At 39.4% G+C, this 26,538-nt stretch overlaps 2 protein-coding genes across 2 annotated transcripts; one reads left to right on the top strand and one right to left on the bottom strand.

Moving 5' to 3' along the window:
- Positions 1 to 808: 808 nt before the first annotated feature.
- Positions 809 to 2,164, bottom strand: LOC107470886 (uncharacterized). The gene has a single exon (XM_016090300.1). It carries the CDS (start codon positions 2,162 to 2,164, stop codon positions 809 to 811), a length of 1,356 nt encoding a protein of 451 aa, XP_015945786.1.
- An 826-nt stretch (positions 2,165 to 2,990) lies between these two features.
- Positions 2,991 to 25,017, top strand: LOC107468585 (histone deacetylase 5). The gene is made up of 14 exons (XM_016087892.3): positions 2,991 to 3,297; positions 4,779 to 4,977; positions 6,179 to 6,325; positions 6,441 to 6,553; positions 7,195 to 7,406; positions 7,634 to 7,698; positions 8,027 to 8,197; positions 8,406 to 8,489; positions 8,992 to 9,112; positions 23,363 to 23,484; positions 23,742 to 23,935; positions 24,110 to 24,236; positions 24,343 to 24,407; positions 24,604 to 25,017. The coding sequence occupies exons 1-14, from the start codon at positions 3,122 to 3,124 to the stop codon at positions 24,773 to 24,775; spliced, it is 1,968 nt and encodes a 655-aa protein (XP_015943378.1). The 5' UTR covers positions 2,991 to 3,121; the 3' UTR covers positions 24,776 to 25,017.
- Positions 25,018 to 26,538: the final 1,521 nt, after the last annotated feature.

The raw sequence follows: 26,538 nt of genomic DNA, 5'->3' as shown, positions 1-26,538 counted from the left end.
ATAACTGCTGATGATTGCGTAAAACATCCACTTTCCATTCATCAGAATTCCATAGGCACCAGATTCCTCCAGAGTGCCCTCGGGCTTCCTCAATAAAACAGCTGTCAAAAGGCAACTTATTTCTAATTTTAACTCCTCTATCCCCACTCACATGGGTTTCAAGAAGAACCAAAAAAATTAACATGATACTGGTGTTTAATATCTCTAATTAAAGCAACAAAGGAACTACTACCAACACCACGACAATTCCAAATTAAAAAATTCATAATAACAAAAAGAAGGGAAAGATGTCACCAGAGACAGATGCGGGTCAAACAGAAAGGTTTTCCCCTTTGTTTAGGCTCAATAGACCTGACAAACCTGGATCTTTAATTATTGGGTCCGGTGGTTTGTCCTGTAGGTTCTTCTCCTGTCTATGTGATATCCTCGTTGCTATATTAATGTCCATGCTCGGTTGATTCTGGACCGTAATGATAGAAGAGGGTGATGCCAAGTTTTTTATCATGCCACCTCTCATTCTCTTTTCCACTTCGAAAGTTTTCCATTGTTCTTTTTGCATGATGCGTATTTTATCAAGGATCTCACGCTCCATGGCTTCTTTCTCTAATTTCTTCGAGTTATCTTTCTCAATCATAGCTGGATCAAGTGTCGGATCAGAGGGCATAAGGATATGGCTCTCAACAAGCTTGGCTTTAGCTTTGTCCTTGTTCATTCTTCCTGGCCCAATTAGCACACTTTTATTATTATTGGCCTTTTTATTTGATTGGAAATTTTTACCAGCCCCTGGTTTAAGCACTCTATGAAGGGATTAGGTTGGCCTTCCATATTCCTTATGGGCTTTTGGTGTTATTAACTTGCTAGGCCTATCTTGCTCCATCACAACGGGCCCACTTTGCATAGATTCCTCCCCACAATACTCTTCATGAACATTCTCCTCATGACTAGGTTCCGTAGTACCCTCATCCAAGATATTAAATCTTGATCTATTGGAGGTTTTAGCTTCCAAATTAGAAAGAGAATCTTTCTTATAATTAGCACCCTTTGATCCTGTTGATTTTTTCCTCACTTGCCTTTTTACTAGCATCCATGGTCCAAATTCTGGGGAATCCTGATTTACTTGTCTTTTTTGAATTGATTCTTGGGCCCCTTGCCCGGTAATGTTGGCGTGATTAATGCCTTCCTCTCCAGCAAACCCTGGGCTACCCTCTTCGCCGTCTATGGTTATGTTCTTCGGTGCCACCTTACCGTCATGCATTTCACTACACTGATCTGGTTGATGACCATACTTCCCACAAGTGAAACAAATAAGATGCAGGTCCTCGTATTCAACATTCAAAATTTGCCCAAGAACCAAAATTCTTGGAACAAGTTTTTTAGATAGGCCTAATTCAACACAAATTCTGGCAAAGCGTCCCCGGGAATGAACTGAAGTTGCACGATCAATCTTAAGCATGGTGCCGAGGGTCGATCCTACTCTTGAGAGAAATCGGTGATTGTATAGTTCAATCGGAAGGTTTGGAATGCGGATCCAAGTTGCAATCTTCTTTGCTATATTTTCCGATGCGAGAAAGAACGGTCTCCATCTCTGAACAATTAGGTAGTGACTCGTAATCATCCAAGGTCCTTCCACGAGAGCATGGTTATAGTCTTCTTCATCTGTAAAATGAACCAAAAAATAGTCACGATCCATATCAATAACGTTAATTTGACCTTTTTTTGCCCAATCTCTGTTCAGTCTCTGTTTCATGAATCCCAAATGCACTCTTTTGCCGAGAACTTTCACAATGAGAGCTGCATGCCATGGCTTGCACCATTCTTCAAATTCATCTTTACTAATTGGAATGGTTGGGCAAGCATCAAAGGGTTTGTCCTCCTTGCATTCCACTTCTTTATACCAACGATCCTCCGGGTCTGACGCATCTTCGTCTATGGGCTCAAGCACCTCTTCATTAGGATCTACTGACGAGCCGGGGATCGAGAGAAGAGATTCTTTATACGAGACTTTTGAATTGTTTGCCGGAGCCTTAAAATTCTCAGTAGCCCCTTCCATAGAGTCGCCAGGCTGATTGAGATCCACTCTTTCACGATCTTTCACCTTTTTTTTGCTTCGTTGAATCAAGTCAAATTCTTGCCTGGAAACGCTAGCAGAGCGTTCTTTTGCCATTAAAGAAATGAGCGTTCTTTCAAGCTAAGAGAGAACATGTAAATGAGCGTTCTTTTGCCATTATTTACTGGTTATTGTATTTTTTTATATGATATATGTTAGTTGATTTTATGAAATTTTTATTATTTCTTATTTGTATGATTTTTTTTATTTCTTTGATGTACTCTATAAAAAAAGACAAAATAAATAAAATATTAATTATAGGTAACAATATAGCCATAAATAATGAAAATTTATAATTTAAAATAATATTAAATTAAAGAGTACTGACAGTACTAGAAAAATTATAGAATATTTTCTTTTCATTTGAAATTATAAAATTTATAGTATTCTCTTTCGTATTTTTATTTTTTATTGTATTTATTTTATTTATATGATAAATATTTTTTATATTATTTTTGTTAGTGTTCTAATTTTGCATGCATACAAAAAATTATTTAAATCAATGTCTCCAACAGTTTATGCACGCCATCAACATAAAACCACTAAAAAATAGTACTTGTATCTTCGTATTTCAAAAGTTGTATTTACATAAAATTAGAATTCAAACATTTTATTTACATAAATTATCCTAAAAATTAAATAATACTATTTATTTAATAATTTTTGTTAATTAAATTCAATTAAGTTAGTCTAATATCAACAAAAATTAATTATAAATAATATTATTCTAAATCTTATTATTTTTAGTTGAATTTAGTTTAAAAAAATATAAATATACAACTTTACTTATAAAAATTTAAGGAGTAAAAAAATTGGTGGATAAACCCAATATGAGATCTTTTTAGAATTTAGTCCTTGCTATAAGTTTAGGACCATTTTAATCGTTCAAATTTCAAGGTAACTTGGTGGTGTTCAACTTTTGGACTCCCCTTTACAGAGAGTGAGTGAGAGAGAAATTCCAAGTAAAGCGCGCGATTACTTTGAACTTTGAAGTAGCTGCTCCTTTCGGAAACCATGATGGAGTCAGGGAAAGACAACGGCACCAAACTCACCGGTCAACGGCGCGTGGGTCTTCTCTACGACGAGAGGATGTGCAAGCACGAGAACCTTCACGACGGTTACCATCCCGAAACCCCCAACCGTATTAGGTCCATTTGGAACAAGCTTCAATCCACGGGCATTACCCAACGGTACTAACTACTTTACTCCCCTTTAGGGTTTTAAATTTCACCATTTTTTTCTTATTATTATTGTTGTGGGTTACGTGAGCTAGAGATGTTGTTATTTTGATTGCTCTAGTGTTCGCTGAGCTGTGGTTCCTTCTGTAACACTTTCAGACTCATTTTATTGATGAAATTTAGGTTGCCTTTGTTTCTGACAATATAACAAGACAAAATACTCACAACAAGATATAGAAAACAGATATACAAAATTTTGTGTTCTTGAATAAAATTTAATTTATTCTATTTTTTTATTTAAAAAATTTAAAATGAAAAATATAAAAATAATAAAAGAAAAAATAAAAAATAAGTTGCGTCTTTGTTAATGTTTTTAGTCAAACACGATCTTGTGTCTCTCTGTTCTGTAAACAAACTCAACCTTAACTAGGTTTTGTGATGAGTAAATGGACTAAAGTACACGTGAAAGGGTTTTGGGTAGATAAAAGTACACCAAAGATTAGTAAATATCAAAATACACATCAAGATTGTTTATGATGGACAATAGTGTCGTGCTGTTAGTAAGGGTTTGATATTTATAAATCTTTTGTGAGTATTTTTGTCCATCGAAAATAATCTCTAGGGTGTACTTTGTTATTTACGAATATTTGGTGTACATTTTTGTCTCTGCCAAACTCTTACACGTGTACTTTTCTTCATTTACTCGTTTTGTGACTGATATTTAAATTTGTCTTGAAATCTACATTTTGTTTTTTGAATTTTGTTGATGAAATTAACTATGTGACATGAAATGTAATATAGGCAGTGGTGTTAAGGATGATTGATGACCACAAGTAACAGAAAAATGGAGTTTTTAATAATTGTTTCTACATATTAATGCTACTACAAAACTATAATTATGGTTTGGAGAAGCTTTAGGTGGTATATTTAGTATTTACACTGCAGATGTTCTGGAGCTTGGGAAAATAATGCGAGATATGTTTTAATTTCTTTTGACATCTATTCAATGGTTCATTAAATTGTGGTAAGGTTAAAAAGATATGAATGTTTAAAGAATGGTGAAGGCCTAATACGAGTAAGAAACTTTCCAATGCTGAGATGGGGGCATGTGTCCCTGTAGTCTTTGAAGTAGCATAATAATAGAAAAAAGGTGCTTACATTGAGAGACTGATGGTGACATTTGGAGAACAACATCAGCAGACTGAGCTTGCAGCCTTACAACGGAGCCATGTTGAAATTGCTAGTCAAGTTTCAACCACCAACAAGCAAATAGATGATTGGAGAGCTATCAGTCTCTTTATGTTTACTTGAGGTTTTTGCTATAATTAGACTCCATTGTGATGGTTTAGAGTAAATCGTTCTCTCTTCTGTCAAAGTTGTGCTGTTCAACTTTTAGTTCTGAATTTCTAATACTAGGATGACTTTGCATAAAGTGACAAAATCTTACTTCTCTGTTTTGTGTTTTTAATAAATGTGGTGTAACATCATTCCAGCTGTGTGATTTTGGATGCTAAAGAAGCTGAAGACAAAAATATACTGTCAGTACATTCCAAAAAACATGTGAATTTTATCAAGAAAATAAGCTCAGAATCAGATTCACGGAGGCTTAAGACTGCGTCAAAATTTGATTCGATATACTTCAATGAAGGTTCATCAGAAGCTGCTTATCTTGCTGCTGGCTCTGCTATAGAGGTGATATTTACATGGATTATTCACATAGTATAAATATCTCTGATTTTTTATGTGTATTGATGAGATAACTGTGGATCTATTATTACAGCCTTTTTGAAGTCTAGATTTGTTCTGTGCCTGCCACTAAAGCAGAGTTCGCCTTCTGATCTAAAAAATATGCTTTCCTCTTTTAGTATTCCACTTAATTTTAAGTTACTAACTTTGCTCATATTGGTAGTATTGATTGCATTCAATATCTTGGACAACTTTTTTTTCCTACTAAAAGAAACTGGTACAAAATTTGGGCCATCATGAAGTTTTCCTCTGGAAATTCTTCAACTTCATGCATTGGATCCTTGAAGTTGTTTGGGAGCAGCAATGTTTTACAAACATTTTAGCTTTTCAATTTGTATTTCAATTTGGAGGTTCTTTCCATATAATATTTCTCATTTTAATTATCAATTTTTGTAAATATCAAAAAAAAAAAAAATCATTTTTTGTACTTACAAATAATAAAAAAAGGGGAAGTTAAGGCTTAAATGTAAGGTTGTTGACTTGTAACTTGGAGGTCATATGTTTCTGCACATTGCCACAAATGTTTGGCCACTATTCTCAAAAAATGAGCAAACCTAGTCAAGAGAAACTGATGAGGTTGCAGGGCACACCCAACAGTCACCAAAGATACAAAAAGGTATTCCATGAAAAAACAGCAAGACAACAATGTAAAAATAGGTGCGACAGTAAGTTTGAATCTGTGCCACCCCACACTCACCTGACACACATTGTGGGAAATATCCATATGTGGCCTTCAAATAAGTATATCAAGGTAGAAAGAGATTGTATTTGAGGAAGGAGTTAAGAAATAAGAACTAGAAATAAGATTTACATCTAAACATACCAAATGAATCAAGAGACTGTAATCGTTATCTGGGTTAAAAGACAATGGAGCAATATCAAGGACTGTTTATAAAATCAAACATAAAAATAATTAAAACTTTCTTTTTGTATCATGTACTTTTATCATAATGCTATAGGTTTGGTTGGCTATATTGATACATCATTTTATCATCAAAAGAATTATCATTTAAATTAAAGAACTTTATCAGGTATCCATCTGAATTTTTCCAATCTATCAGTGAACACATACATTTACTTTGATTGAAGTAAGGTTTTATGTTAATACTATTCTTTTTAACATAACTGAAGATCCTATGATTAATAGGTTGTTGAAAGAGTGGCAAGCAGGGAATTCAATTCTGCTTTTGCAATTGTTAGGCCTCCAGGTCATCATGCAGAGCGTGAAGAACCCATGGGATTTTGTCTATTCAACAATGTGGCAATTGCGGCAACATATGTCTTAGAGGAACGTGTGGGTAACATGATTTCTACTTCAATTCTTTATTTACCAAGAGTTTTTGGCAGTTAATCTGTCAGTTGCTTTATATCCACAGGCCACCTCACTGTTGTGTTGCCCTGTTTGACAGCCAGAATTAGGTATTAAAAAAATTTTAATTGTTGATTGGGACATCCATCATGGAAATGGTACACAAAAAATGTTCTGGAATGACTCTCGAGTTTTATTCTTCTCTGTTCACAGGTATTATTATTATTTTCATGTATTTTCTGTCCACTTGAACTGATTTGTCCCCTTGTAATTGTTTCTCTTTACTCCAAAATATGTAAAGTTTTGTTTCTTTTGGTTTTGAGGCCCTAGACCTGACTGCTAGATTGTTTCCCTTTATACACTGGTGATTTAGGAAAATATATGTTGGTATATATGGGATAGGACATTGCATGAATTTCCGAAGCATGCTAAATTTTAAAACTGTAGAACATGGCTTATATATAATTGTACATATATATTTTAAAGGAAAAAAATTCATTTTAATTTTAATGATTTAATTTATTTTTATTTAATAATATATATAAGCTTCATCATTTGCCTTTTTTTATTGTTATAAATTGATTACAGATTTGAAAAGAATTCACACCATGTGTCTTGTCTTGTTAGAGTAAAAGTGGGGAGGGGAAAAAAAAATCACATGCATACGTGTGTACTTTCTGCGTGGTGTAACATTTGACTTGAACATGTGGACATGACACCCAAATAGTGTGTCCATATTTAATAGTTTAGCATTGGGTCTTAGAGGTGGTTTTCAATTAAGGATTTAAAATGAATGTGAATCTCAATAGGTGGTTTTATCACTTTCATTGTTGATCTCAGATCATCTCATGCAGGCATGAAAATGGGGGCTTTTATCCTGCAAGTGATGATGGCTTTTATACGATGGTTGGAGAAGGAGCAGGTGCTGGATATAATATAAATGTACCATGGGAGAATGGAAGATGTGGTGATGCAGATTACTTTGCAGTGTGGGACCACATTTTGCTACCTGTTGCCAAAGAGTTTAATCCAGACATGATTATTGTTTCTGCTGGCTTTGATGCAGGTCTATTGTAGCATAATTTAAATTTGATGTTTTATAGGGGCGGGTTACTGGTTGTTTATACTCTTTCTCAGGATTTGTAGCCAGTGTTGTTGGTTTAATTATTATTTTACTTCTTTGTATCTGGAAGGAGTATCACCATTACTTCGGATTTTACTAAATTACTAATCAGTTGATCATTAATTATTATTACTGAAACGTAATAACTTTGATAATTTTTAATGTAACAGCCATTGGTGATCCTCTGGGGGGCTGTCGTGTTTCACCATTTGGTTATTCTGTCCTGTTGAAAAAGGTTAATTTTAAACATTACTTTTCATGATTGCATCTTGCATTTGTTTCTTGTAATGCTAATTTCCTGATAAAACTGCTCAATTAACTGTGAAATTTTACTGTGTCTGTTGCACTTTAGTATCTCTATTTTCATGTTGCTTAAAGATGGGCAGTTATCTTTCTTAAACATATAGTGCTACTGCTTGCTTGAGTATCAAGTTTATATGATCTAACTTTAGCATTATTTTCTAGAATAAAATCTGATATAAGTTTTATATGTGAAGATTTTAACTTGGGTGATCAATATATGAATGGCTGTTACATATTGTTTTCCCTTCTATACATTTCAGTTGATGAATTTCGCAGAAGGTAGGATTGCATTAATTTTAGAAGGAGGATATAACCTTGACTCCATTGCAAAGTCTGCGCATGCTTGCGTGGAGGTTTTGCTTGAAGACGAGCCTATTGTTGGTTCATCTGAGGCCTATCCATTTGAGTCTACCTGGCGTGTGATTCAAGCGGTAATAACTCATGACCCTAATATATGCTGTTTTGATCCTTCAAGGGGCAAAAGGGTTTTGTGATTTCATTTCTTACTATTTTTGGTTAGGGGTGAGCAGTGGGAAATGGAAAATGTCTTCTTTTCTTTCCTAAAAGCATCATATGGGCTTTTGTTACCCAAAGGTATTTGACATCTATTTAGTGCTAAATCTTGTGTTTGCTTTGCAGGTTCGCCAGGAATTAAGTTGCTTTTGGCCTACACTTGCTAATGAATTGCCACAAAAATTAATTTCTCAGATTGCTCCTCCCCCAGTAATTTTCTTTCGATTACTATTGTTCCTTTTTTACAGTTAATTTTGGTAATTCGCTATCATATAATTTCTTTTTCATTATTTGTTCTATGTCACTTGATAGTTGTGTGCAAGAATATATATTCTTGCATAATACAAATCAAAAAAATATTTTATCAAATAGTGGTATGGTCTCCCTTGTTTTTTTAATCTTTTTTAAATAATCTGTAATTTAACGAGACAATAACTATAACTTAAAATTCTGGTTGATTACCTTATATTCACAATGCAAAGGCGTAGATTCCATATTTTATTGGTAACTTAATGGATTAAGTTTATGTGCAAGAAGCAACTCGTGTTTTAAGGGACATTAATTTTTCATTAGATGATTTACTGCTCATATTTTATCCTATATGGATTCCAAATACATGCAATTTCGGTAATTTGGGCTATGAAAAGTTTCGAATAGATTATTTTACGATAATATTCTCATTGGAATTCTTTCTGCAACACTGTATTTGCAGCATACTCTTATCTCAAGCTCTGACTCCGAGACAGAGGATGACAAGGGTCGGCAAAATTCAGACCTTGCAGAGCTTCTACAGGATGTCATAAAACCACTTTCTGAGCTGAAGGTTGATGCAGGTAACTATCGCTTTTTTACACCAAAGACGTATAAAATTTGAGAAACATCCTGAAGTTTTTATATCATTCATGGCAAAATTTAAACCAAATAAATATTTTACTTAGAAGAATTGATCATTGATGTGTGTAACTGTGTATACCTTTTAAGAATCACGTCAGTAATTAGAAAGTTCAGATGGCAACTTTTGAGCAGTATGCGGTTAAGAAAATCAGCAGTGTTTGTTTTTGAGAACAGGATAAGATAAGACATTAATAACAAAACATAAAGAACAAAGACATATAAATTTAGTGTTCTTGTATTCTGTTTGGTGATAAAGTATAACAAATATGAAAATTTAATTTATTCTCATTTTTTTCATTCAAAAATTGAGAAGAAAAATATAATAATAAAATGTATAATTATGAAAAATTAACAAGAATAATGAAAGAAAAAATAAAAATAAGTTGTGTCTTTAGTGTGTTTGTATCCTTTCTGTCAGGATGGACACAAAATACACTAATTCAGTGTCTTTGGACACAATGTCTCTGTCTATGTCTCATTTGTCAAATAAGATTTTGTTACTGTGTCTCTGTCTTAGTGTCCCGTCCCTGTAAACAAACGCAACTTTAGTAATGATGTTTAGTGGGTTTGGTGAGACTAGCTGTTCGGTAGCTCGGGTGTTTGGTGGATCGGTAAGGAGGATGAGGGGATTTGGACCAGGGCGTGAGCTGTTGGAGCGGTGTGTTCGACCTATGCGTTATCGTGTTGGCGGGTGGGGCCACCTGCATAGACACCCCGATGCTAAAGTCAGAGTCCGTACGAAGAGGCGGCTAATTAGGGTTAGAAAGGTGACATATCTCTGGAGAAGGATAGGTCCCTCCTCATTTATACTCTGTACCTGGGTGGGCCCCTTGTGATCAAGCTCACCTTCCTGTAAGCTTTTACTAGTTGTCTAGGTTCCTTGTGGAAGGGGAGGTGATGCGCGGGTCACCTTCTGACTTAGATTGTTGAACTCGTCGGGTTGGTGATTTGTGACCAGACCCGAATTATTATTGGGATGGGCCGAAACAATGCCCCCAACGTGCAAACCGTGAGGATATGAGCTTGTGGTTGGCGCATTCGATTCAGTCGCCTGGCTCGATCGAGTTCTCCTGGGGTCGGGAGTCTGTCGATGGACCCCGTGCCTCCAACGCGCAAGCATTTAATGCTCATTATGACTGATTTGAAAGCCAAAGGAAAAGTCCATTTTACTCCTGACTTTTCACGCTTCCCTTCGACGGTTACTATTTTGTATCCCTTTTCATCTTGCAAACCTTTCATTCCTTATTCTCTCACATCTTCTCCTCTTTACTCTCTTCATTCCTGATTCCATCATTCATCCGCTGGGAATCCTACTGCGTTTGTTCGGGATCCATCCTTCTTCCTTCTTCAATTTACTGGTGAGTTTCAATTGCTTTCATCTCTTTATTGTAGATGGTTGTTGTTATGTCTATCTTTAATGCTATTACCACGTACGCCATCTGCTATTTTTGGCTGTTCTTGCTTGGGTTGGGCAAGTCATTGTTATGTAGCTTATTGGGGGTTACCATTAGGTGTCTGAATCTTGATTTTACGTCTCTAATTGATCCTGGATTAAAATAGAAAAAGGACATAGCAAAACGTATCCTTAGTTTTAGTTTCCTCCGATTTTCCGACCACTCAAGTTTAACTTAAGTGGTGCTCCCACTGTAGGTATGTGGCAACGTCTTGTTGCAAAGGATCCTGTAGACCGTTACATATGGGTTACATCCGACGTAAAGGACACGACCTCCAAGATAACCCTGGAGGAGCTTCAAGAGTTTCGTAACTCCAAGTTACTGTGGGGATGTGGCCCCGAGGAGGCCAATTATGACGTGTTTGTTCCCGGAGATAGGGAACGTATTTACCATGAAAACATATTTACTCCTTGAATTGCCGATTGGTTGTGGGTGTACAAGCACATGTTTACCAACTTGGGAGTTCGGATCCCTTTTGCTCCCTTCGTCATCTCCTTTCTGAATCAGTGTGACGTAGCACCCTCACAATTACATCCGAATAGCTGGGCCTTTATCCGTTGCTTCAAGATGGTGTGCGACTATTTGGAGCTCACAACCTCCGTTGAAGTCTTTCTTTTCCTATTTTTTTTGACTAACCCTTCGAAAGAGGGGAAACATAAGAAAGGGTATCTCTCATTCCGAGCCGTCTAGGGTCGACGGATTTTCGGTTGTTCGAGGATTTGTTTCACGGTTTTAAAGAGAAGTTTTTCAAAGTGTGGCCCGTCGAAGGTCGACATCCCTTCTGGCTTACCTTAGAAGGGGAGCGTCGTATACCAACCTATTGGAGCTTCGGCGCTGGGACCAATTATTTAATAAAAAGCACTTACAAGGGTTTGAGCCAGAGAAATCGGCAAATTGTTGACAAACTGCTGGCCATTTTTGGTGCGAATAACCTCAATTCTCACCTCTTGATGGGTGATCGTGAGACCAGTAAGAGCCATGTGGGTAAGTCTGATTGGGTTACTCTGTTTTTTGACATGTGTACTTTGTGTAGTGCTTTTGCTTTTCTGTTTCAGTGTCCATGGCAGTCGGGCAAACTGGCCTTCCTGATTATATGGCCCAATTCCTCCCTGGGAACAACAAGGACAGCTTGGATACCCCTTCTGCAAACGCACCTTTTTCTACAGCTATCGAGGTCCAGTCCCAACTCGCTGCCGATGTGAATCCCATGACTACTGCGGTTGGTGTGGGTGGACCAGTAGAGGAGGTATTTGTGGAAGACACTGGTCCTAAGGTGGCCATCGTTGAGAACCCCTTGAAGAGGAAAGCCACTTCCAGCCTTGAAGGGATGCTTACTGTTCCGTGGGTTATCTGAAACTGGAGGTCGATCTCGGACGAGATCTTCTGTACTGGCCGGAGCTGCTGTGTCCGAATTGTTGGACTGGGTGGTGGTGCTGATCCTTCATCACCGGAGGGTGGTGGTACCTGCAAAGGATTCCGATGCTTAAGTTAGCAAGGGTATTAAGTAGGTTTTTAAGAGGCTTTTTGCTCTTTTGATGACTTTGTTTGAAGAGGGTTGCTTTCTTTGTTGAAAGATGATGTGAGACTTTACTCTATTACTGCCTCCAAAGGATACCTCTGGACCTTGGGTTGTGTCTTGGGGTTTTTCTTTTTACTGTTGAGTCTGCTATTTGCTGTTTATTTTGTTGTCCGAGTTGTTTGTCTAATTTTTCGAGTAGTTTTGGTAGTGATCCCATTTTCTCTTTTTCTTGCTGTAGGACTAGTTGACCTCATATCTTTTCGCAAAAATATTGTCGAGAGGTCCTTTTAGGTCCCTGATGGCATGGCCGACTGGGTGGATTCTATGGTTCTCATGTGTGTCTCGTTGGCTGACTCTGAGTTTTGTGAACATCTTAGGAAGTTTCATAGGGTTTGTAGCAATGGTAGTGATGAAAAGAATTACGAGCTTGTGTCCCCTAATTCAGAAGAGAGAGTTTGTTTTTCAACTCGGGTTGCTGGAGATCGTCCTTTTTTCTATGCGTATGGTTTCTTTTTTGACCAAATGAATATCACCTTTCCTTTCACTCCTTTTGAAACCAATCTGTTGTGGTTTTGTAATGTAGCTCCGTCCCAACTTCACCCCAATTCCTGGGGCTTTATAAAAATCTTCCAACTACTGTGTTGTGAACTTGTAGTCCCTGCCTCGCAATCCCTTTTCTTTTATTTGTTTGTCTTGACAAAGCCTGGGGTGGTTAAGAAAAAGGCTGCCTAGATTTCTTTTCGATCTTCGCAAGTGAAGAAAGATTTTTCTATGTATGACGAATCGTTCTGTGATTTTAAGAACTATTTCTTTAAGATCCGAGCTGTTGAAGGATCTCGACCATTTTTTCTGGATGAGAATGATGAACCCATTTTTCCTCTAGAGTGACAAAAGAATGTTGTTGTGTCAAGGTATTCATGGGAAATATTGGACGAGGTCGAACGGACTTTTGTGATTGTATTGGAGGAGAATTGGGTGAGCCTCCTTATCTTGACACCAAAAGGTTTTTGGGGAATCCCTCACTTCTCCAAGCCGAGCTGGGTAGTGGTCAACTTCCCTTTTTTCTGTTATTTTGCCTGCTTTCTCGAATTTGTTTTTTTTTTCCTTTCTAACTCATGACTTGGTTTATTCGTTGTGATGTTTGCTTGCAGAGATGATTAAAAATACTGACTCTATAAAAGCTTTCAAGAAGGCTACGACGGCTCAAAACATCTCGGCTAAGGAGGCTGGGGAGGGGTCCTCTCAGATTCAGACAAAGCCATCCGTGCTAAAGTTCACCTGGGCCGAGGAGGATGATCCCAACTCCCCGGGTTCGTTTGGCTAACCCTCCACAAACTTCGGTTGCTACTTTTGGCGCTCCTCCGAAAAAACAAAAGACATCTGAGCCTTTTAACTTGGATGCTCTTGACTTTGATGCTGTCGAGTTTGTCGACCAGCAGATCGCCCCTTATGGTGAACTTTCGATGAATGACGTGTCCATTCTTTACCACCTAGAATTCATCACTAGGAGTAGTGTGAAGATGGCACATATGGGTGCGGTTCTTTTTCGAACTGTTCAGGGTATCTCGGTTCATGCTACAAAATCTTTTATGGAGGAGGCTAAGTCAGAGTTTGATCGGATTAAGGATTTCAAGGAGGAGCTGGAGGTGAAGTTGGCAAAGGTAGAGAAGGAGTTGGAGGGTGAGAAGGCTAGTTCTATTGCCTTGGCGGCTGGCTGAGGATACCGCATTGAGGCATAAGGAGAGTTATGTTTCGGCCTACAGGGAAGTGATACGTCTCAGGGGTGATTTGGAATCTGTCCAAGCTGACTATATCGAGCTCCAGGGTCACTTTGTGGGCAGCGTGAATGCTGCTTATGAGAGCTTGAAGGAGCAGGTTCGTGTTCTTGCACCCGAACTTGACCTTACTCTCTTTAGTCTCGACAATGTTGTGAAGGACGGCAAGATTGTCCCTGACGACCCTGATGACGATGATGTTGAATCTCCTCTTGCGCCTGCCACCAAAGCTTCTGTTGTGCTGACTTTTTCAGCTCCTTTGGCCGGAGTCGAGTCAGAACCTGACTATCAAATCTTGAACCGGAAGAATGAGACAGTGGATGCTGTGCCTCTTCATACTCGTCTTCCTTCACCCCGTGTTGATGCTGCCGAGAAGTCTTCGGATCCTCAATGATTGTTCTAGATATTTGTGTGGATAGCCCGATATGTGGGCTTTTGAACTTTTTATTTTGTAAATGGTGCTTTTGACTTTTGCTACTTCTTTAGTTGCTTGTTTAGCAACTTTATTTTTGAAAAACAAAGTAGTACTTGATTTTGGTAGCCTCTTGAGTTTGTTTATATCTTGTGCTTTTTCATAATATGTTTGTTTGCACTTGCTTGGTACCGTTTCAGGTTTTGCTGGGGTGTTGGAGTCCTGTCGACCTCTTTGGATTGCCTTTGTATTTCATACTTGTGGCTTGATTCTTTGAGGTCGAGTATGTTTGGATCCAACTTGTGTGTCGGCTTCCTTACCTTGGCCCAAAGTTATCTCTAGTAATCCGTTTTGTTTGGACCTTCGTGAGGTCTCTGTTAGGATTTACCTTTTATAACGTTCAGGTTTTTGGGAGGCTGACTTCGTCGTGTTAGTCCTTTCTAAGTTACTTTTGGTAATCCTCTTTTTGGACTTTTGGCAGGTCTCTTTTAGGGATTACTGTTGTAACTTGTTCGAGGAAGACTGACATCATCTCGTCGGTCTCTTCTAAGTTACTTTTAGTAATCTTCTTTCTTGAATCTCTATCAGGTCTCTTACAGGGATTACTTCTATAATTTGTTTGTGGGAGGTCGACTTCATCATGTCGGTCTCTTCTAAATTATTTCTAGTAATCATCTTTCTTGAACCTTTGTCAGGTCTCTTTTAGGGATTATTTTTATAACTTGTTCGTGGGAGGCCGACTTCATCATGTCGATATCTTCTAAGTTATTTCTAGTAATCCTCTTTTTTAGGGATGGCCAGGCCTCTTTCCAATGATCGACTTTTTATAACTTTGGTTAGTGTGGTCGACTTGGTAGTGTCCTTTCTAGTTAGCTGCTAGCTTTCCCTTTCCCGGTTGACTTGTTTCGATATAATTTTGGATTAGGATAAGATCGTTGTTGGCGAAGCTTATTTGCACTACCCTTCGATTGTACCTTAAGGCCATGCGACGTTTTAGCGCTTCTTCCTTGATCTGAGTTCTTTCTCGGATTTCTGGAAGCAAGTCGAGTTCTTCCCTTTGAAGCTGGGAGTTGACTTTGTCACTATAGAGAATTGCTCTGGGAGATCTTTCTTCGACCTCTACTGGTATCATTGCCTCTATTCCATAAGCTAGTCGGAAGGGTGATTCCTTTGTGGTGGAATGTGGAGTTGCCCTATATGCCCATAGGACTTGTGGAAGCTCTTTAGCTCAGGCTCCTTTTGCGTCCTGTAGCCTTCGTTTTAACCCATCTAGTATGACTTTATTGGCAGCTTCTGCTTGTTCATTAGCCCGCGGGTGTTCTACGGAGGTGAATTGATGTTTTATTCTTAAGTTGGCCACTAATTTCCTAAAGCCTGTGTCGGTGACTTGGGTGCCATTGTCTGTGGTTATGGAGTGGGGGACTCCAAACCTTGTGACGATGTTCCTATATAGGAATTTTTGACTTCTTTGAGCTGTGGCATTGGCCAGAGGTTCTGCCTTGATCCACTTTGTGAAATAATTCACCCCTACAATGAGAAATTTTACCTGTCTCGATCCTTGGGGGAAAGGGCCGAGGAGGTCCAGTCCCCACTTTGCAAATGGCTAAGGTGAGGTTACGCTAATGAGTTCTTCTGGTGGGACGTTGTGAAAGTTAGCTAGCATGTTTTTGACACTGGGCATGTTTTCACAAATTTGGTCGCTTCTTTCTACAAGGTCGGCCAAAAGAATCCAACTCGGAGTATCTTTTTGAAGAGGACTCGTGCTCCGAGATGATTACCGCACTCGCCGTTGTGTATTTCTTCTAAGACTTCTTTTTTGTTAGGGGTTGGTATGCATTTTAGCAGAGGTGTCGAGATTCCTCTTTTGTACAGGATGTCATTTATGATGGTGTAATACTGTGCCTCTCGCTTCAACCTTTTTGCTTCCTTTTCATCTGTAGGGAGTGTTTCTGATCTAAGGTAGCGGATTATGGGAGTCATCCATTCTTGGTCCTGATCTGTTATGGTTAAGATTTTTTCTTCTTCCGTGATTGACGGGTTCTGGAGCGTTTCTTAGATGAGGCTTTTATTGTTACCCCCTGGTTTGGTGCTAGCTAGTTTTGAGAGTGCATCAATTCGGGCGTTTTGTTCTCGAGGTATGTGGCGGGCCTCATATTCTTCGAGTTGTCCAAGCTGTTTCCTAGTTTTATCCATGTATTTTTTCATGGTGGGATCTTTGGCTTGGTAGCTTTCTGCTATTTGTGAAGTAACTACCTGTGAGTCACTGAAGATGATGAGCTTTTGAGTTTCGACCTCCTTAGCTAGCTTCAAACCGGCTAGTAGTGCCTTATATTCGGCTTGGTTGTTTGAGGCAAGGAACTCGAATTTGAGAGAAAATTCGATTTGGATTTCCTGGTCGCTTTCTATAATGATGCCTGTGCCGCTTCCAGTTTTGTTTGAGGAACCGTCCACACAAAGATTCCATTACGTAGGAATTTCCAGAGTATCTGTAAATTCTGCAATGAAGTCAGCTAGATATTGTGATTTGATGGCTATTCGAGCTTCATATTGAAGGTCGAATTCAGATAACTCGGTTGTCCATTGCAAAATTCTGCCTACTAGGTCCGTTTTTTGCAAAATTACTTTTATTGGTTGGTTGGTCTGAACCTTAATGATGTGAGCTTGGAAATATAGACAGAGCCGTCTAGAGGTTAGTATGAGAGCATAGGCGAATTTTTCTATTTTTTGGTAGTTCAGCTCGGATTCTTGCAACGCTTTGCTGATGAAGTATACATGTTCCTGCCCACTGTCGTCTTCTCGGACTAATGCTGAGGCTATTGCCCAACTTCCTATAGCGAGATATAATATAAGTGGTTCTCCTTTCCGAGGCTGAGTTAGGATAGGGGCTGTCCCAGGAATCTTTTGAAATCCTGGAAGACCTGCTCGCACTCCGTTGTCCATTCAAACGTCTTTCCCTTCCTTAGAGTGGCATAGAAGGGGAGAGATCTTATTGCTGATCCATCCAGAAATTTGGACAAGGCTGCCAACCTTCCGTTGAGTTGTTGTACTTCCTTGACACAAGTCGGACTCTTCATGTCGAGTATGGTCCGGCATTTATCCGGATTTGCCTCGATTCCTCTTTGTGTGAGCATGAAACCCAAGAACTTGCCAGCTTCTACTGTGAAGGTGCATTTTGCAGGATTAAGTCGCATGCCATGCCTTTTTATAGTGTCGAATACTTAGGTGAGGTCGGACAGCAGCGTCTTCTCGCTTTGTGTTTTTATTAACATGTCATTCACATATACTTCCATGATTTTTCCGATGTGATCTGTGAAGATCTTATTCATTAATCTCTGATAGGTAGTTCCTGCGTTTTTTAGCCCAAAAGGCATGACAATGTAGCAGTAGTTTGCTTTTGGGGTTAAGAACGCTATTTTTCTTGGTAAGTGGATACATCGGGATTTGATTGTATCCCGAGTATGCATCCATAAACAGAGGTATTTATATCCGTAGGAGGCATCTACCAGAGTGTCGATACTTGGGAGTGGATAAGGATCTTTTGGGCAGACTTTGTTGAGATCAGTGTAGTCGGTGCACATCTGCCACTTCCCATTTGATTTTTTCCCCAAGACAACGTTAGCTAGCCATAGTGGATACGTGACTTCTCTTATGAATCCTGCCTCTAGTAGAGCTTGTACCTATTCTTCCACAACTTGGGATCGTTCTGGCCTGAGTTTTCTATGCCTCTGTTGTACTGGCCGAGATCCTGGGTAGACTGCTAGCTTGTGGTACATTAACTTGGGGTCTATGCTTGGCATGTCTGCGGCCTTCCATGCAAAGAGGTCGACGTTATCTTGCAAGAATTGTATGGGTGATTCTTTTATGTCTCCTTTTAGGATTGTATCGATATTGGTTGTTTGGTCCGGGATATCTCTGATCTGGACTTTCTCCACTTCACATTCGGATTGTGGGAGGAGTTCTTCCCGCCTCTGAGCTCTGCCGAGTTCGATTGTGTGGAATTTGTCCCTTCTGCCTCTAAGGTTTAAGCTCTCATTGTAGCAGCGATGTGTCGTCTTCTGGTCTACTTTTTTATTGTAACTATTCCTTCTGTAGTTGGGAACTTCATGCATAGATGTGGAGTCGAGACTACTGCGCCGAGCTGATTCAATGTTGTCCGACCTATAAAGGCATTGTAGGCTGAGCTTACGTTGACTATGATGTAGTCTATTTTGAGTGTTCTTGACTGGTTTCTTTTTCCAAAGGTAGTGTGTAGTGAGACATATTCAAGTGGTTGAACTGGGGTGTCTCCCAGTCTGAATAGGCTGTTCAGATATGCTTTGAGTTCTTTTTCTTCTAGGTCGAGTTTGTCGAAGGTGGTTTTGAATAATATGTTGGCGGAGCTGCCTTGGTCTATCAGCGTGTGGTGGAAATTAGTGTTTGTCAGTACGATAGTGATGATCATACGATCGTTGTGTCTTGGGATGATACCAGATGTGTCCTCTTTGGTAAAGGTAATTGTGGGGATGTCGTGTGTTTCCTCTTTTCTCTCAACATGATATACTTCTTTGAGATACCTCTTGCGAGATGATTTGGAGATCCCGCCTTCCGCAAATCCTCCGTGGATCATGTGGACGTGTCTCTCAGGGGTACGAGGTGGTTGTTCTGTCTGTCCGATATCTTTGTCCTTTCTTCTTTTTCTGGCATCGTCTGCTCGATTCGCCAAATACCGATCTAATTTTTCTTCTCTTACTAGTTTTTCTATGATATTTTTTAAGTCGAAACATTCATTGGTGGAATGTCTATAGACTCGGTGATATTCACAATACTCTGTCTGGTTTTCTCCTCCTTTTTTGCTTTTGAGTGGTCGAGTTGGGGGTATCTTTTCAGTATGACATACTTCTCTGTAGACATCCACAAGGATACCCAGAGAGGATATAATTGTGGTATTTTTTATCTTTTTCCCCTGTCGATCTCTTTTTTTCTTGGATTCTTTGTCCTTATCTTGGGAGGAGTAGGAGAATCCAGATTTTGAGATCTCTCCTAGTCGAGCGTTTTTTTCCATGTTGATATACTTCTCGGCTCGTTCTTGTATCTCATTTAGAGAGGTGGGATGCTTCTTTGATATGGATTAGCTAAAAGGCCCATATCGTAGGCTATTGATGAGGCCCATGATGGCTGTTTCTGTGGGCAGACTTTGTATGTCTAGACATGCTTTGTTAAATCTTTCCATGTAGCTGTGGAGATTTTTCCAATCTCTCTGTTTGATTCTTAATAGACTTGGGACGTGCTTGGCTTTGTCTTTCTGGATGGAGAATCTGGCTAGAAAATTTTTGGTTAGGTCGTCGAAGCTTGAGATGGACCTGGGGGGTAGATTGTCGAACGACTTAATCATCGTTTTTGTTAAGGTATTTGGGAAGGCTTTGCAGCGGACTGCGTCTGAGGCGTCAATGAGGTACATTCGACTCCTGAAATTACTGAGGTGATGGCTTAGATCCGCCGTGCCATTGTATAAAGCCATATCCAGGAGCTTAAAGTTCTTTGGGATTTTGCTCTTCATGATCTCCTTGGTAAATGGATCTTGGTCCATGCGGGAGCTGTCCTCGTGAGTGGATCGAGTCGCTTTGGGTTTGGGATCGGCTTCGAGTTTTAGGAGTTTGTCCTTCAATTCTCGGCGTCGCCTTATCTCCCTTTATAGGTCCTTTCCAGCTTTTCGCTGATGTTGGACTTCTTCCTCAAGTTGTTTTAAACGATCTTGAAGAGTCTCAAGGGCTCCCGAACTTGGTGAATTCTTATCTCCGTTAGGTTGCGGGATATCTTTTGGTGTAGTGTCTACGTTTTTATGTGGCGTTCTATCTTCTAGACCTGAATCATGGTCGTTGTCATGGTTGTCTGCCATGATGATGGGATGACTTCCAGGTTCCCCGGCAACAGTGCCAATGTTCCGTGGGTTACCTGAAACTGAAGGTCGATCTCAGACGAGATCTTCTGTACTGGCCGGAGCTGTTGTGTCCGAATTGTGGGACTGGGTGGTGGTGTTGAACCTTCGTCATTGGAGGGTGGTGGTACCTGCAAGGGACTCCGATGTTTAAATTAGCAAGGGTATTAAGCAGGTTTTTAGTAGAATCAGAGTATGAGTTATACATGGGTCCTCCAGCGTATTTATAATGGTGTGGAGTGACCTTTTTAGATAAGATTATTTTATCTTATCTTTGACTGGAGTCCTCGTATCTTCAAGGGAACCGCCCATATTTCTATAGGCTTGGGCTACCTTTGGATTTGGGTCGTGTTCCTCTATTTGGGCCTTTTATTGGGCTTCCTTGGCAATTTTGACCGAGCTCTTTGACCTGAAGAGGTCGGTTGCTCTGTCGCTAAACATCCCAGGTCGGGTGGCTCGATCCTGGATATGAACACTTACCGTTATGCAGAGGAACTTTGACGCCGGAAGCTTTATCGATTCTCATCTCGTCGGGCACGGAGAAGTTCTTCAAAGATGGGGACTTGGCTTCTCAAGCCAAGTGGACATATCACTCTATGCTTCGTGCTGCCACCATTGTGAGGAAGGTAGAATCCGTGCTGGCCCATTGTCATATTTTGGATGGCAAGTACCGGGCGGCCTTGCAGGACATCGGTGGGCTAAAAGCTAAGTTGGAGGCCGCAAAGACTAGCCTGGTGGAGTCCGAGAAAAAATTGAAGGTTGCCGACGAGGCGGTTGCTCGCCTTTCCGACCGGGAGCTTGTCTTGGAGAGCCAGCATAGCGCTGCTCTAAGTCGGGCAAATGCGGCAGAGGCCAAGGTAGACGACCTGGAGAAGGAATTGGCTACTACCGTTACGTCGGCCGATGCTTCCAAGGTTGAGGTCACCAATCTTAAGAAGAAGAATAAAGAAATCATCAAGAATGTTCGCGAGGTCATTGGGGGTACCGAGGAGGTGATCAAGACCCAGATCAAATTGCTGTCCCTTGATTTCGGTACCTCGGCGATTGGAGCCTTCAAGACCATCAAAGATGGTAAGATAGTTGATATCCCAAGGAAATAACTTGTAATTTTGTTTGTTATTAATCTTGTATATTTGCTTTTTCTGGGCCGGTATGGCACCTTATTTTGTAAACATATTTTCCTTAATCGTTTGGTCGGTGTGATGCCTGTTGTATAAATGATTGTGCGGTGCCTTTTCTTTTTAAACCGTTCTCATTCATGGAATGTTTTGGTTATTTTATTTGTCGTTTTCTTGTTTGGCTATTAAATCATGAGTCGCTCTGCGTTGGATACTTGTCGGTTGCAATCGCTTTGGCTTTCGGGGTGATCAGTTTCGGGTTGCCGTTATAGCGGTGACAACTTCGAGCCAGCGATGGGTTAGCCCAGCTAGAACACCTTACCGTAGCCTCGTGTAGAGGGTAGGGGGAACAACATTTTTTGCGTTGAAACTCGAAAGATTTTTAATGGATAAGCAAAAGTATACACATGTTTAAATCACGAGTGTATTTATCCATAGGAAAGGTAAATTGAAGAGAAAATGATAATTAAGCAAATGATAATTGAAATGAAAATGTAAAGGAAATAACGTATTCAGGATAGAAACTTATGAGATGAAGGACGACAAGGTATGGAAAGAGAAAACCGCTAAGTCGGAAAGTCGCCTCTCAAGAGTAGAACCTCTTCGGATTCGCTACGTTCCACGTCCTCGAGATATCGTTTCCATCCAACCGTTTTAACTTGTACGCGCTTTTTCCGAGAACTTATCTTATTCTGTACGGATCTTCCTAATTAGCTGCCAGCTTACCTTCTTCCGAGGTCGGTAGGCCAATGTTGTTGCGTCGCAACACCAGATTGCCTTCTTTGAAGTTTTTGCTTAGCACATTTCCATTGTATCGCAAAGCTATCCTCTGTTTTAGTGCGGTTTTCGACAAGTAGGCTATCTCTCGCATCTCATTGATCAAGTCCTTGTCAACTGCTTCTGCACCACCGCCGAGAAGAAGCCTCGGGCTTGGTTCCTTGATTTCCACAGGAATGACTGCGTCTACTCCATAGATAAGCCGGAAAGGTGTTTTCCCGGTGGAGGACTGCAGTGTTGTCCTATAAGACCACAAGACTGACGCTAACTCGTATACCTAGGAGCCCTTTCTCTGGTCAAGCTGCGTTTTTAATCCATTGAGGATGGCTTTGTTCACTGCTTCCACCTGACCGTTACTCTGTTGGTGCTCAACCGATGAGAACTTTTGCTTGATCCCTAGTTAGAAAGGGACAGGTGACGTACCTCTGGAGAGGAATAGGTCTTTTCTCATTTATACTCTGTACCCAGGTGGGCTCCTTGTGATCAGGCCCACCTTCCTGTAAGCTTCTATTAGCTGTCCAGGTTCCTTGTGGAAGGGGAGGTGATGCGCAAGTCGCCTCCTGGCTCAGATCATCGGACCCGTTGGGTCAGAGACTTGTGACCGGAACCAGATTGTTAGTGGGCTGGGCCGGAACACTAGCTAATCCACATAATTTGCCATAGTCAAATTCACAAATGTGGGAGTGTTTTGGTTTGCATGTTGATTTGGATCCAAAATCACTCAAGTAGAATCTTTGGCACATGATTATAACTCTTAGGATGGCAGAACTTTTTTGGATCAAAACATGTCTTTTACCTTATGCGGGCCCTTTAAGATGGCTGACCAACTTCCAATCCAACTGAATGTTGGAAGCATTTTTGGAGTATGTTTGATATGTCCACACATGAATAGCAAGATGCAAAATGTTAATGTTATCCACCATACAGTAAATCGATGTTCTCTCTGATAAAAAAAAAAATGTTGCATCTTTGTCAACAAATGTTTTGCATTACCTTCAGTGACTAAGTCAACTATGCATGGTCCTCAATGGACCATTAAAAGAAAGACTTCTAAGGAAAATGGGCCAAATGTTGTTGAACCTTGTAAAATGAAAAGAAAAAACTACCACAACTCTTGGATGGAAAAAGGCGTGTTATCATCAATGGTTAGAAAATTAATCATATATACTTTTTTCAGTTATTTATTCTTGATCATTTGACATCGTCTATAATTAATGCAGATCATAAGATTGGTGATATGAATTATTGGCGAACAGAATTATCAGATATTTACATATGGTATGCCTCATATGGATCAAATATGTGGAATTCAAGATTTTTGTGCTATATAGCAGGTGGACAGGTAATGCTATTGCAATGTCTCAGTAAGTTTATATATGTTAGCACTGCTATAAGCTGTCAAATTGCTGTTAAGTGAATGATATGCCAGACCTGAAATTTCTTGTTTCTTCAATTGTCATCCATGATTATTTGCTTGCTTAAACAAGAGTTTGCAACCTCAGTTTCATTCATTGTTTATGGTGTGGATTTTGGTTGGGTGGGAGGGAGGGGGGTTATTTTCTTTCCTTTTTATGTAGTTTTTGTGGGGTTTATGTTCAGGTGGAAGGCATGAAAAAAACCTGTTCTGGTTCACTGGATAAAGCTTTGCCGAAGGCAATAGTATGGAAGACTTTTCCTTGCCATACATTTTTTGGCCGTGAAGCTTCACATACGTGGGGTCCTGGAGGGGTTGCATTTCTTAATCCAGTAGAAACATCTCAGTACAAGACACACATGTGTCTGTACAAAATTTCGTAAGCAAATCCTTGAATTTGTGAAATTATACTTCTGTTTACATAGGATCCTTTCTTCATTTCAGTGATATGCAGTTATAGCACAAGTGTGGAGTTGTCGTCTGTTTTATTTTTAAATTGCTTACATACTCTACGGAAGTTCTGTAGTTAACTTCTTGTCCCCGTTTGTTACAGGATGGAGCAATTCAATGATATTTTATTTCAGGAAAATGGATTAAGCATTGATACTGGCTCTCCTTTACTTGATATAGCAACCCTGAATGCTATCTCTGAGAAGGAATTCAATTCTCAGGAGGTTAAGGTATTACCCGATCCCCTCATTTTTCTGAATTTAGTTCGTTCTTTTTTTTTTTTTTCCTAACAATCTCCTCATTTAGTTTGTTCCCCTCTCTCTAATAATGTTGCAGGATGGTTGGTATGGTAATGTTGTTTACTTGGGGAAGGAGCAAGACATCCCCATAGTTACCATGACGTGAGTGACATATTGCCCTTTCTATGAGGAACATGTTCTTAGAGCACATTTAGTGCGTGCTTTAGAAACATGTACAACCATTAACATGTTCGAATGTTATGTGTCCGAGGACACAAGTATTTCTCCTCTTTAGTTGCCATGTCAATTTATTTCCTAGTTATAATATAATCATGTTGTGTTACCTTGATCAAACCAGGTGTTCGCTTGCTGATATTGAAGGCTTCAAATCTGGGAAGCTACCATTACGAGCCCCTAATGAGGCATATACCAAAACCTTAATTAAAGGATTGGTAGAGGGCAAACAACTTTCTGAGGGGGAAGCCATTGCTTACATTGAAGCTGCTTCTAAATCCTTAATTTGCAGATAGACATGTGCCTTTTGAATTGGGGTGTAAATCTTATTTAACAGTTTACATATATTTCTATCCCCAGCTTCGCATACACCTCGCTTGTGGGCTGACCATTTATTATTGCTAGGGCATTCGTCATGTGATTGCATGCATATATATAACTTTCGTGTATAGTATTTGAAGTTCCTTAAATGTTGTTGACAGGAACTTACTCCAGATTGAATTGCTAATATATAGTTGGACAGAACCTTCTTTCTCCCTTTTACAGCTGAATACGTAGTAGTTATCCCGTTCTGAATCATTTGCTTTTTTTATACAATGTTATTAGAACCAAATAACTATATAATTAGAATTAGACTAAACTACCAAAAGTACCTATGAAAGATGTAGTCGTTGACAAGAGTACTCATGAATTTAGAAAACAACCCAAATATCCACAATTATATAGTTCAGTTTGTCAAATGTGACCAAAAACGTTAGAAGGCTTTGTTTACATGTCCTACTTGTCTATTTCCTTTCTAACGAGGCGAGAGTTGTTTTAGGTGAATCATGTTTTTTTTTTTTTTGGATGTGTATTGTATTTACTTAAATAATAAAAAATTAGTAACTCCTTCAAATTCCATTTAAACACAGAATAGAGTATAAAACTCAACTATGCCCTAATAGAGCAGTTTTTTTTATCTTTTTCTTTAGCCATATACAATCTTCTTTGAACCCATTCCTGTGAATCCATTCCCGTGATGCCATTCATCTCCAAGTTCGTCTTCAAAGTTTAGGAGGGAGAGGTTGTAGTTGCTTCAAGGAACTTTGTACAGGAGTGGTCTCATAGTCGAAGTCATTGAAGAGGTAATCCTTTCACAACCAAAATTGGTGAATCCTTGTAACCTCCAATTTGTTAAGAGTTCTTCGTCGCATGTCAAAGATTGAATAATTACTGTTAATGAATTTTTGGTAGGTTAGTTTTTTAGTAACTAAATCTTATTTTGGTCCTTTTATTTAAGCTGAATATTGTTTTGTGGTTGGAATACTGTTGTGTTTATTGTGTCTGAAACCATAAACATGGTGAATTTAGAGAGAGAGTCAGTTATGGTTTCACTAGTTCGTAGTTTGTGAGATGGCCACTAATGGTAGATTTTTTTTTATGTTACAGAGATGGCTACAATGCATATTACTTTAGACATATATCATGGAGGAAAATTTGAGAGAACAAAGGATGGAAAAATCGTGTATGAAGGTGGGGAGAAATCTGAAATTCCAAAGGTTAACACTTTGAATGGATTTTTTATTAATGGTCTCCTTAGAGATATTGGATACACTTTGGTCGGTAAACGCTACTGGTTAGTGTCTGGGATGGAGGTTGATGGTGGTCTCAAGCTATTGAAAACTGATAAGGACATAATAGAGTTGTATGAAGTTGCATTGAGCAATGGAAATAGGGTGTGTGTGTACACTGAGCACCCAATCAACTTACCAGAAGTTGTTGAAGAGGATGATCAAGCTTCAAAAGAGGCACCTATAAGTAAAGAAGGTGGTGATATTGTGATTCCCTCAAAGGTGAGGCTAAAGAGCTATGCAAGGAGGACTCCAACTCCTAAAAAAAAGAAGGTTATGAAACAAGCCAGCACATCTGATCAGCCCAATATCCAACCCATTATACACCTTAGTAGCAGGTCCAATAAGCAGTCCATGAACTAGTCCAATACACAACCAAAAAGATCATTACCACAGTACACAAATTTTCTTAGCCAACCCCATCATGAGCCCAAGAATCCTAAAAGCAA

The sequence above is a fragment of the Arachis duranensis genome, chromosome 1 (assembly GCF_000817695.3).
Source record: "Arachis duranensis cultivar V14167 chromosome 1, aradu.V14167.gnm2.J7QH, whole genome shotgun sequence".
NCBI lineage: Eukaryota > Viridiplantae > Streptophyta > Magnoliopsida > Fabales > Fabaceae > Arachis > Arachis duranensis.
The sequence above is the reverse complement of the archived record's forward strand: the minus strand, read 5'-3'. Positions and strand labels throughout refer to the sequence as shown.

Bases quoted from the DNA above. Each gene is read 5' to 3' on its own strand.
- LOC107470886 (XM_016090300.1), bottom strand. From the start codon at position 2,164: ATGGCAAAAGAACGCTCTGCTAGCGTTTCCAGGCAAGAATTTGACTTG.
- LOC107468585 (XM_016087892.3), top strand. From the start codon at position 3,122: ATGATGGAGTCAGGGAAAGACAACGGCACCAAACTCACCGGTCAACGG. The intron at 4,978-6,178 runs GTGATATTTACA...TATGATTAATAG, and splicing joins CTGCTGGCTCTGCTATAGAG to GTTGTTGAAAGAGTGGCAAG. The intron at 6,554-7,194 runs GTATTATTATTA...CATCTCATGCAG, and splicing joins TTATTCTTCTCTGTTCACAG to GCATGAAAATGGGGGCTTTT.